This window comes from Sander lucioperca, chromosome 5 (assembly GCF_008315115.2).
Source record: "Sander lucioperca isolate FBNREF2018 chromosome 5, SLUC_FBN_1.2, whole genome shotgun sequence".
NCBI lineage: Eukaryota > Metazoa > Chordata > Actinopteri > Perciformes > Percidae > Sander > Sander lucioperca.
Genome location: NC_050177.1, coordinates 20951605 through 20964762, shown reverse-complemented (window position 1 = coordinate 20964762; position 13158 = coordinate 20951605). Strand labels below are relative to the sequence as shown.

The 13158-nt window shown below is 39.3% G+C and overlaps 1 protein-coding gene across 2 annotated transcripts in view; it reads left to right on the top strand.

Moving 5' to 3' along the window:
* Positions 1-13158, top strand: part of LOC116048371 (glutamate receptor ionotropic, kainate 1) — a 41205-nt gene that overhangs the window by 13483 nt on the left and 14564 nt on the right. For both annotated transcript variants that reach the window (XM_031297466.2, XM_031297465.2), the window contains exons 2-4: positions 2881-3048; positions 3169-3426; positions 12631-12812. In XM_031297466.2, the coding sequence (XP_031153326.1) occupies positions 2881-3048; positions 3169-3426; positions 12631-12812 (608 nt within the window). The remainder of the gene's footprint in view (positions 1-2880; positions 3049-3168; positions 3427-12630; positions 12813-13158) is intronic.

Genomic DNA, 13158 nt, shown 5'->3' with positions numbered 1-13158 from the left:
GGCAAATTAACTGGTCGTACACTCTCAAATTTTGGTTGCAAAATGCGACCATTTGGTCGCAGTCTGGAACCCTGTAATTACTATAGAGACAGACAAGAGGAACGGTTGATGATTATGTTTTAGTAAATGAAAAATGTTTTGTCTTACTATATATTGTGCAGTTTCTACATGAAAAGGGTGGATGATATTAATCCACTACAGCATCATTTAGCCTGAGTCTCCTACGCTGCCATATAAAGGGGACAATAACGGACAGAATTACAAACTGACCACCAAATTTCACAATAAACAGTCAATAAGTTAGTCATATCAAGTAGCAGAAGCACTTCATAGGACTTCCATGTCACAGATGCTGGTATTAATGAAGCCTCCCTGTCTTCTACTAGAGAACCTACATGTTTCATACACATCCAAATAAGTAAGTCCAAACTAAAGAAGGCAACTAATCAGCTAAAAAGAAACATGTAGAGAAGAAAACATAAAATGTAGGTATGTAGAGAGTAAATTATTAGAATTTCTGATTTAATGGAATACAACCCTTCATAGCAACAGTGTTTTGGCAGCCTGAGCAGAAACACTTAACCTCCTTACAGTAAATTACATTATGTTATGGAGCTTCATGATGTGATGCTATAAATCACAAGCTGGTGGGTACACATTTAATATCAGTTCATTTAAGGTGACTTGTCTAAAGCAGTACAGTGAAGAAGATTGGAAATATGACTGAGGTGAATGAGTGCAGCGCTTCATCTGTTGAACTGGACTGAGTTACTGTGAAAAAGGAAGTTTGATGGTTTGCCATGATAATGTATTACTGGCTATGTTTAGTCCCTCGCAAAATCAATTCCTTTAATTTTTTCTACGGTTTGGTTTTGCACTATCTAGAATGTATTTATTGTATATATTACTTATATTTTATCTTTATACTTGCTGTACCTGTACTTTTTGCCCCGTGGGTTGGAGATAAACATATTATGGCTAGCACATATTGCAGAAATTGAAGTTGACTTGACTAGCTGCGAATCTGGTCTATAAACAAACTAAAGGTGAAGCATGTCTTCCTAACAAAATCATCCCACTAGCATTGTGTCAGCTTGTGATATTTAGGCCATGTAAATAGGGTGAAGTCAGTAAAGGACAAGCTTTTCTCTGAATGAGATTTAATCCTGTCATCTCAACCAGGTCCCTTAGTAGCATTACGTGGTAGAAGTACATAACAAATTGGGCCACATTATGCAACTGCCAGAATTCAGTCATGGTAACCTTCACACGCTATATGGGAGGTGAATAACTACGCTGAGTGAGGGCAGTCGATCAATAGTCTCGCACTGACAGACCTATCTCCACAGGGCTGTGAAGTAAAGTCTGGCTACAGCACAGATACATTCTGGGATAGGAGGGAAAAAGGCTCTGGGTTGTTTGCATTTCTTTAAACCAATCACAATCGTCCTCGGCAGCGTTAAGCTCCGGCCACAGTGACGGTGGCTCTGCTAAATAGTAGGCCTGCACGATTCGGGGAAAAATATGAATCACGATTTTTTTTAGCTTAGAATTGATATCACAATTCTCTGCCACGATTCTTTTCTCACGAAGTGTAATGTTTATTGCACCCAAGAACCATGACAAAACAAAACAAATTGGCAGTACCAAACAGATTTTTTTGGCACCTATAGCACATTGTGCATCCCCACAAGCCTGTAAACTTATGGCGTTTTTCCATTACATGGTACCTGCTCGACTCGCCTCGACTCTACTCTACTCGACTCTACTCTACTCTACTCTACTCGCCTCGACGCACTGTGCGTCCATTTTCCATTGCAGATTTTAGTACCGCCTCAGCGTGGCTGGTCGTCATAGCGGCGCCGCAGTAAACTGCCGTGACCTAACGCGACACACACACAGAACGTGGAAGGTGTGTTTTTGTTGCCACAGCCAGAAGACACATTTAGCTTCAAATGAAGCTGAACTAAACTATTTAAAAATGGCGGGTTTGTTCGGGACACCCCCGTCTGTCGCTTTCACGTCACCTTTTGGGATCGCCTCAGCTCGCTTGGAACCTCGACTGAGGTGGTACTAAAAAAGGTACCTGTAGCAGGTACCAGGTACTTTTTTTCGTAATAAAAAACCAAAAAAGGTGAGTAGAGTCGAGTCGAGCTGGTACCATGTGATGAAAAAGCGCCATTGAGGGGCTTCAATGAAGAGAAGGGAGAGCATTGCAGCGCTTGAAAACCTTTTTTGTTTAAGATTCACAGATGTTTAAAACTCACAGAAGTAGCAGCATTTGTGATGCAGTCGGCTTGTAAAATTAAATGAGAATCGAAGTCATAAAAAAATATATATTTTTATTTCAAAATTAAATCGTGAACAGGGTGAATCAAGATCGCGATTTTATAACGATTAATCGTGCAGACCTACTAAATAGTCTCAGGAAGGAACTTGTTTTGGTGGAAAATTTGCACCCCGCAAAAGAAAATGCCACATACAATACTGAATAAAGTTAACTGTTGTAAGATGGATACACGGTTAAACCACATTTGCGCTAACCAGTGTATCGGCGTGTGTACTTAGTCCACACAGCAATCCCACCAATCAGTCCCAAAACAACCCAGTTAGAGTAAATGCCATAAACATTCTTTTGTAAATCTTTATAATCATTCCCTGAAAGAACCATGCAGCTCAGTTTGTTGTTGTTACCTAAAGCAAAGGGATTTGAGAAAGGCAAAATAAAGAGAGCGGAAGGAGAGGGACATGCGGCGCATGAATGTCAGGCTTTTCCTGGACATGTACTTTTTTTGATCTATTCGATCAATAACTTTTCTGCTTTTCTTCAGTGTGCTTTGGCTAATGCTCTCACCTCCACTGTTTCTTCTCTTCATACAGGCGGCATCTTTGAGACGCTTGAGAATGAGCCCATTAGTGTTGAAGAACTGGCCTTTAAATTCGCTGTAACCAACATAAACAGGAACCGGACCTTAATGCCAAACACCACATTGACCTATGACATCCAGAGAATAAACCTATTTGACAGTTTTGAGGCCTCGAGAAGAGGTAAGCATAATCTCGTTGAATTCTGAGAAGCTTTTTGTGTTGAAGAATCAATAAAAGATTGTGTCTCTCCTGTTGGTCATTTGTTATTTTCTCTCTCCACTCTCCATTTTATTACTTCAGCCTGCGACCAGTTGGCTCTGGGTGTTGGGGCCGTTTTTGGCCCCTCTCACAGCTCATCTGTCAGTGCGGTCCAGTCTATTTGTAACGCCCTGGAAGTCCCTCACATCCAGACCCGCTGGAAACACCCCTCAGTGGACAACAAAGACAGCTTCTTCATTAATCTCTATCCTGAATACACCTCCATAAGCCGAGCTGTGCTGGACATAGTGCAGTACTACAAGTGGAAGACGGTCACTGTTGTCTATGAGGACGCAACTGGTGAGTCAAACCAGTCAAGCATTAAAACCCATTAGCAGCCGAATGGGTCAGCACTGATTAAAACATAGGTAGCACACACACGTTAGTGTCATACATAAAAGTAATGGCCACGTGAGTGGATTTACACAAATGTGGGATTTGGTCGTTACGTTTGTACATGCAGGGTTTTCCCTACCATTATATTAGCTGTTTGGGGCACCACCCAAGCCGAATGAACGCAAAGTCAATGTGAGCATCAAAACTTTCTAAATGACTTTTGTCAGATTTAATGATTGTAGTTGGTCCCCAGTGGACTTCTTTAGCAAGTTTATCTTTAAGTTTTTTTTGAGTGTTATTAATTATCTGCTTTGGCTTTTCCAACGTTTTAGACACAGATATGTAGGATTGGGCATCGAGAACCGATTCCTACTCGGAATCGTTTCAAAAATTACGATTTCAGTAGAATTGTTTCTTTATTGGAATCGTTTAGAGGATTTGGTTTCAAATCCGATCATCGCTTCCCAATTTATAGCAACACCAAAGCACTTTTCCTCTTTGGTCCCCCTACAGGTTGGAAGCGGAATTGTCTATTACCGCTGTCATATGTCTCACTGGAACTACAGATCCGCTACCCAATCTGGCAAACTTGCATAGTGCGGTTATAGCCGATAGAGGGCCGCAAAGCGAATGCAGAAGTGAGTTGATGAACCACTGAAACGATTTTGGAAACATTATTTTAAAAAGGTACAAAAGAATCTTTGATGTTGCTTTAATATGCACAAGTTTTGGTTTCCGAAGCGGCCAGGCGATTGTTGTGTTGCAGCCTTGGAGCACAGTAAGCAGCGCTCTAGTCTGGCTTTATTTTACGTTGAAAAAGCTGTAAAACTGCAAACCACCATTGAATCAAAATAAAACTTTCCTCTTATTTGTGACATTAGGCATGTGACCCGTTTCAACTCCACCCCTCCAAGAACCGGAATCGAGAATCAATAAGAACCGGAATCGAAAGGAAGAATCGGAATTGGAATCAGAATTGTTAAAATCCAAACGATGCCCAACGATATGTTAATAATAATACTGGTCCAAAAAGATGCAAAATTGGATTTTTTTTTTTTATTGAAAAACAATGTGCACCTAAGTCATCCACAAACCTGTGGAAAACACTGACATGGGTAAAAACTGTACATGTGATAAAGTACAGTGGTACTCATAAGTTTATGAACCCATGCTAAAGTTGACTAAAAAGAGGAATAAAAAGAATGCCTTAATTAACAAAATGAGGAAAAATTAATTAAAATAGCCCCACATCATCACATACCCTTCACTATACCTAGAGATTGGCATGGTTTTATTTCAGTTAGCCTAATAGCTGGTTGGATTTGCATTCAGAGATGATTTTATGGAAGTAAGTAAGTAAGTACCCCATGCCAATCTCTAGGTATGGTGAAGGGTATGTGATGATGTGGGGCTATTTTAATTCCAGAACTTTATCAGGATGCATAGTATCCTGGATCCATGAAATAACTGGCCTTTAAAAATAAAAATCTGCCAGCCTCTATGGGAATTTAACATAGGGGTGTCCTTACTTATGCCCCCTGTATTTTAAGGAAGAACATTTATTTATTTAGGAAACATTCATTCACTTTTTTAATTAAGGCATTAAGATCAATTTCCAAAAGATGATATTTTGTATCTGTTGGTAGGCAGGAAGGACCTCCATTTTTTGAAGCTGAAGTGATGAGAAGCCATGTGCAATGGTCGCAGTGCATAGGTTATGTTAACTGGACATTGAGGAATCTGACCTGAACAAATACAGCTCCCACAAGCCTTTGATACTAAATCGGATGGGAGTTGTTGTTGTTGAAAGCTATCAAATAAATTTCGCTTTTTCTGGATTATAATAAAAAGGAGATCCATTTTTAGGGAAAACAAGGGTTACAAGGATACTTGTTTGGACATTTAGAATGTATTCTTTTCATTCAAAATGTTACTGTGTGGCTTTTAACAGACAAACAGTGTTGGAAGGTTCCTTTCTGTCGTAAAGCTAATAGGTGAATAACGTTAGTTTCGAAGGTGGCATCGATTATAGCTGTGATACAATTAAAATAGTGAAAATAATATGGAATCAATATTATGGATTACAGCATAGATTTACTGTACATGTATTGTTAAAAAGGTTTACAGATCAATAGATTTTATTAATAGATCAATCAATTAAGACAAAATGAATAGACAACTATTTTATTTATCAAACAAAAATGCCAAAAGACTCTCCATTTTAACTTTTTAAAACGTAAAGATTATCTGCTTTTTTAAACCACTGTCATCAAATGATCTGTGGGTTTTTTACTGTTGGTTAGCCAGAGACATAGACTGAGATGGTAGACTGAGATCTGGGAAATTGTGAGAGGTATTTTGCAATATTTTCAAACATCTAATGGACTAAATAATTAACGGTTTAACCGTAAAAAAAAACAACTGATAATTTATGTTTAAAAACAATAATTGTTGCAGCCTGTTTACACAATTATTTTTAATGTTCACTGTAAATAGTAGCCTGGACTGATATGTCATGCAAGAGATTAACAGAGTATGGCAAAATACTATAGTTTAGACTAAATCACTATGGTTTACACCACAGATTTACTGTAATAATATGCCAAATTGACCTGCAGCTGTACAGACATCCCCATGTGCCAACTGATACAGGTCCGGTCAGGTCAGGTGTTATGTCACTTTATTGGTACCCGTAGGTAAACTAGGTTTACAGTCTAAGAGGCAGGACATCCTTAAAACTTTGTAGACCACCACATAACATGCAACACACAGAACATTAAAACATATAAAACAGACAGTAGAACATGGATTAAAAAAAACAGTCCATGACCACATTGACTTGTGCAGTTATATGCAGAAATTCTACAGCTAGTACATGACCGAGGTGCTTGTGCGTTGTGTGCGAGTAATTCTACAGTTTGTTCAACGGAGTGATTGCTGCTGGGACCAAACTGTTTTTAAAGCTTGTAGTTCTACAACCAGGAACTCTTATCCTCCGTCCAGAGGGGAGTAGAGCTGGGCAATATATCGATATTATATCGATATCATAATATGAGACTAGATATCGTCTTAGATTTTGGATATCATAATATCGCAATATGGCATAAGTGTCTTTTCCTGGTTTTAAAGGCTGCATTACAGTAAAGTGATGTCATTTTCTGAACTTACCAGACTGTTGTAACTGTTCTATTATTTGCCTTTTCCCACTTAGTCATTATAACCACATTACTGATGATTATTTATCAAAAATCTCATTGTGTAAATATTTTGGGAAAGCACCAATAGTCAACACTACAATATCGTTGCGGTATCGATATCGAGGTATTTGGTCAAAAATATCGTGATATTTGATTTTCTCCGTATCGCCCAGCCCTAGAGAGGAGATACTGGAATTCCCTATTCAAAGGGTGTAGGCTATCTTCTAAGATGGCCATAGCTATCCACTGTAGTTGTTTAGCATACAGGGATGTGGGGGGGCAGCTGGGACTCACCAGTCAGCTTACTTGCCCATCTTACAATTTGATTTAGGCGATTCTTGTGCTTAACTGAAACACACCCAAACCATGACACTAAGGAGAAAGATACGATGGATTCGATAAAGGCATGATAAAATAATGTCATCGTGGTCTTGTCTATATGAAAATGGTAGAATTTTCTCAAGCAGTATAGACGCTGTTGTCCATTTTTTTCAGACAGCTTCACAGTTCTCCTGGAAATTTAATTTAGAGTCAATCATTGTCCCTAGATATCTATAGGATTCTACTTGATCCACTAGTTGACCATTTATAGTTATGGCCTCATATCCTGGAGTTTTACCAAAATCTATGTACATATCCTTTGTTTTGGATATTTTTATTTGAAGGTGTGACTCCTCACACCACTGGACAAAGTCCTGTATACTGTAGTCACACTGGAGGCCAGTATTAATGGCTGCATAGAAACCTGGAATGAAAATCATCCCACAGCACCAAACTTCTCATGTGTCAGTTACAGTAAGATCACTTTTCAAATGACTGCTGCCTATCACAACTGCAACTCAACAACTCCACTCACAGAATCTAAGCACACCTACAGGAAACCTATAGGAAACCCACAGGAAACCTACAGGAAACCCACCGTCCCACCCATAGACAGTATATAAGAAGGTCCCACCCAGCACTGAGCAACATTAGGCTATACAGCTAAATAACCAATACTTTCCCATGACTTTTTGGCAAATTTCCATGACTATGTATTTCTGAAAATGTCAGTCGACATTATACAATTAGAATAAAAATCTGTGTTAAAGTTCACCCTCAGAGGTTTAACACTAAAATGAATGACAATGTATGTGGTTCATAGTGGGATTCGTAATATCGCGCCCCGAATAGAACGTTGCGGTTAGGACGACGTGAAATACATGTATTAATCACATATTATTATGCTGTGTTAACAAAAAAAAATTCCATGACTTTTCCAAAACTTTCTGGGTACTTACATAACTTTTCCAGGGTTTTTCAAAACGTATGAACCCTGTAAAAGAAATGTCACAGAGATAATGGGGTATACGTGCAGTTTAGTGTCCCAAATTCCCCATACAATGTCCTTAATTAACTATGAACCTGCTAAACCACCTGTACTACCCTAACCCTACCCCTAACCTGTCTCAAATAAGACCCTCATCATTTGGGACACTCGGTTTTTGGAAAATAATTTGGGACACTAAACTGGACTTAAGCCCTGAAACATGGGTCTTACCTTTAAAAGAGCTTCTCCTTTGACTTTGGGTTTGTGTCAGCAGGCCAGACTCCACAGCAGCACGTTTGGTTTCGACGGCCAATGTCTTTACCCAGTCTAGTCGTCTGAAATTGTGATTATAAAATTGCATTTACAGCTATGTCCGCCGGGGGGGGGGTAGAGCAGTAACATATCTCACACTCTGCATGTCGTCGAGGCCGTAGTGCATCGGCTCATTTAGAGAGAGAACAATATGATGGTTTGTGATCCTGTTGTTGGAAACGCTTCCATTGCACCGTCAAATCTCCCGCCATTGCTGTCTCAATGGAGCAAAACCTTCTTTTCTGGCTCATAAACTGGCATCCGCTAACTTTGCCGAGCAACTTTACCTAAGTTAGCTTAGTTCCTGACGACCAAAGTCACATGCAAGTGATTTTTAGCTCGAAAAAAGCAGACTACTCTGCTTATGACTTTCAAAGCACAAGGCTTGATTGTTTTTCAATTACACCTGCTTCGAGTAGAACATTCTTCTTCTTTGGGTTAAGCACACTAGACTGCAATGGCGTATTGCTGCCCTCTACTGTTTAACAGTCGTTAACATCATCATCCTCATTAATATTTTATTATAGTCCAATACTGCGGTCGAGCACACCGTCCCTATTCTTGTAGTTGTAGTTAAAGACACGTGCGTATCTACACCAGCCTAATTTGAATGTTTTATTTTGAAAGTCGAAAGTTTAGGTAACTATCATGTCCGCAATATCTTAGCTTGACGAATTAAATATGCCGCAATTCCTCACTGTGACCACTTGCGACTGACTTCAGTGTATTTAGAAATGAGTCTTTGTCGCCCTCCTGTGGTCATGAAGGAGAACTGCAATATTGAATTTGTCAAGCTAGCATCAATAATGACATGACAGTTTGTGCTAGCACTTCCGTTGAATGATTTAAAAATAAAATTCAACTCCAAATTGAGTTTGACAACATGACCAAATATAATATTGTACTGATAAGGATTACCTTTTTGTACTGATTAACGTTACCTTCTTTTGCAGAATGAGTTACGCTACCCAAGTCTGCCCTCTAGTGGTCACACCGAGGAACTGAAACAACCAATTAATCAAGTTACCTTCGCTGTAGAAACTAGAGCATGATAATACTTCCGGCGAGCAGTTTCAAAATAAAGTAAAATATATTTATAATTACTATTTATTAGAGTGGTAGAGGGCCCACTGGATTGCATTTCATTTATGACAATTACAGATGTTATAAAATGTATACATTTGTTAATATTAATTTTGACATAACATATGATTCAACAATAAATTGTCTGCCTTGATGCTAGGAGATGACGGTAATGTGTGCATTTAAAATCGGAGTGCTTACTGCCCTCTAGTGGTCACGGTGAAGAACTGCGACATTAAATGAGTCAAATTAGCGTCAATGTAGACTGAAACTTCCGTTAAACACTTTCAAAATGTAGTGACCAAACCGAAGCAATGACATTTAAAAAAAAACTTTTATTTTTACAGGCAAGTCATTAAGAACAGGTTCTTATTTACAATGGTGGCCTGACAAGTGGCATAGCCACTTAGGGAAAGGGAAGAAGGGCTAGATAATAAATACATTAGAAATACATACAGTTTAGAAATTACATAAAATACAATTTGAAAAACTACACAGAAAACAATCGAGATAAGTGCACAGGTACATGGGTGAGTAAGAGAGGGTGAAACCATTCAAATATTTAGCTGGAAACATTATTATGTAGAGAAGCAACTGCATGTGTCCGTGAACAAGGATGATATTATGGTTTTGAAGGATGAAATGGAAATTAGTTTGTCCAGTTTGAGAAGCTTTTGCAGAGCATTCCAGTCGCGAGCGGCAGCAGATTGAAAAGATGCGAGACCAGAGGCAGAGTTGGTTTGGGGAATGCAAGATGAAATTAAAATTAACACACACACACACACACACACACAGGTCTACACTTAGAATGATCCACTGCGGTGACGTTTTTGGTGGAGCTGTTCGTTTAATAGTCGACTGTAAGAAAGCAAACGTTTTGACAATAAACTCCATCAACACTACAGTAGGGCTGAACGATTTTTGAAAATAATCTAATTGCGATTTTTTTCCCAAATATTGCAATTACGATTCGATATTCGATTATTTTTTTAAGCTCTTTGTCTTCTGTATTATTCAACAAAGAATAATATAATAATGTATAGTATGAACACACAATTACACACTAGACAGTTAAATAAGTAAAAATATAGTATATATCTATACACACACACACACACACACACACACACACACACACCAGTGTAATTTTTTACAGTGCACAGAGAGGAGCTGCCTCCAGCACCTCCCCCTCGTGAAGTTGCGTGCTGCCGTGTGCACTTGTTCAGAGAGGCTATCGTTGCGTTAGCTAGTTGCTGGTGTTCTTGCCGTGGGATTAACTGTACTAATAAAACTGTTGAAACACCGCGGCCACGCTGCTGTGAAAGCTCCCCGAACGTCATTTATCAGTCTGGTTGTTACCCCTCTCAGTGGCAGCTCCTCCACTCATATCTTTATAACGGAGCTAACCGCTAACCGGAGCTAACCGCTAATCAGAGCTAACCGCTAATCGTTGCCAATCGAGCCTTGAGTTCTGTGTGCCTATATCCATTAACTGCATGTATAGACTCAAGCCCGAATAAAACCCTTCATTTTATTAAAATGGCTGTAAAAGTTTTAAACTACAACTCAGAGTTGTTTGAATGACAGAAATCAGCTCAAGGTACAGTGTAGCGTTAGCATGCTAGTTGATGCTTTCTCTACGGAGTGCAGACTGATTGCTCTCGCAAGTCATGTGACCAAATCGCAGCCTTTGCGATTAGGAAATCGCGTTTTAACATATCGCGATATTATCGAAAATGCAATTAATCGTTCAGCCCTACACTATAGTATGTGGAGTTAAACTGGACGGGCCCAATAACCTCTGAATAGTTCTACTTGTTAAATTGCAATGTGAGCGGCAGGATAATTTAAAAGGCCCTATTTCTGATACCGTGGCGGCAGTTATTTTGCCATGGTGGGCCGCCACTACAAAATCAACATAGAGGAAACACTGCAGTTAAGCTAGTTGCTGCTAAGAAATTATTTTTATCAGAAGAACCCATCGTAGAGCATGGCCGTGCCAGCTGTTGTTTGTTGAAACTTTGCGATGTTTCCGTTCATTTCCTTAGATGGTTGGCTGCGAACTACCATACTGGCTACATTTTAGCACATCTACATAAATGGTGACACAACAATGATAAGCCTGTTTCCATCCCACAAGGCTTTGGACGTGTGGCTAAAACTAATGTTGTTTTGGGATGCTTACAAAATAATCTAGATTTTATGTGCTAGAATTGTAGATCCTGCAGAATCTAAATTGACATTTAGCATATTTAATGGGCTTCCTCCTCTTCTCTTCTCTTCTCTTACCTCATTTTATTTTATCTCATCTGACAGAGCGGATGTTAGTCAAATAAAAATGATGACAGGTTTGTTAGATGGATTTGGCTGTTTTGTGGTCTTATACACAGTTTGCTTAAAGTGTTCATATTATGCTCATTTTCAGGTTTCATAATTGTATTTAGAGGTTATACCAGAATAGGTTTACGTGGTTTAATTTTCAAAAAACACCATATATTGTTGTACAGCACATTGCTGCAGCTCCTCTTTTCACCCTGTGTGTTGAGCTCTCTGTTTTAGCTACAGAGTGAGACATCTCACTTCTGTTCCATCTTTGTTGGGAGTCGCACATGCTCAGTACCTAGGTAAGGACTACTAGCCAGTCAGAAGCAGAGTATGAGGGCGTGCCCTGACAGTACCTAGGTAAGGACTACTAGCCAGTCAGAAGCAGAGTATGAGGGCGTGCCCTGACAGTACCTAGGTAAGGACTACTAGCCAGTCAGAAGCAGAGTATGAGGGCGTGCCATGCTAGCAGCTAGGCGAGCATTATAACGTGTGTTCCAAAGTGACCACGTTTGTCTCTGAAGTAAAGGCTGGACTACAATAGAGCTGTTTGGAGCAGTTTGTGAACAGTGTTTTCTGTTGGAGATGGTAAGTCCCTTTGGGGTGGACTTTGGGCTTTTTCACTTTGTAAACCTATAACGTGCACAAAAAAGATATATAACACAATAAAGGAAAGGGACAAAGCATAATATGAGCACTTTAATGTCTTTAGAAAAAGCACCTGAGCTGTGTAAGAAAATGTATTAGGCTATATGTTGAGACTGCATGCCGTCATTTGAGCACTCAAACACAATGAAAAGCTGATTATGTTTTAATTACATAGCCGCTCTTCCACTACACCATAAATAACCTTTTTATTTCGAGAACTATAGTTAAATGTCTCCAGAGGGGGGCTTTGGTTATGTTTGTGATCCTAATACTGGTCTTCTTGTCTTTTAATTGAAGGTCTGATTCGTTTGCAAGAGTTGATCAAAGCTCCGTCCAGATACAGCATTAAAATCAAAATCCGCCAGCTGCCAACAGGAAGTAAAGACGCCCGTCCTCTGTTGAAAGAGATGAAGAAAGGGAAGGAGTTCTATGTCATCTTTGACTGCTCTTACCAAACATCAGCTGATGTTCTCAAGCAGGTGAATAACACACATCTACCAGCAGGCAGTCTGCACACTGTCCTCAGGGTTTCATTCATAACTCCACACCCAAAATGCAATGTTCTGTCAGAAATCCAATTTGAATTTTTCAGTGGAGAGTACTTTCTGTATTGCTTTCTGGTTTAATATTCACTATGTGCAAGATAAGTCTAATTCTATCCCCTTCTGAAATCCCATGATCATTTCCATCTCCAAGCAGAGCCTATTGTTGAGCCAGACATACACATTTAGAACCAAAAGCTGCACGGAAGATGAATTGGAAACACAACGCTAACATGAGCAAATTGTGACATATAGTCACTCGGATAATTGTTGATGCTAACCA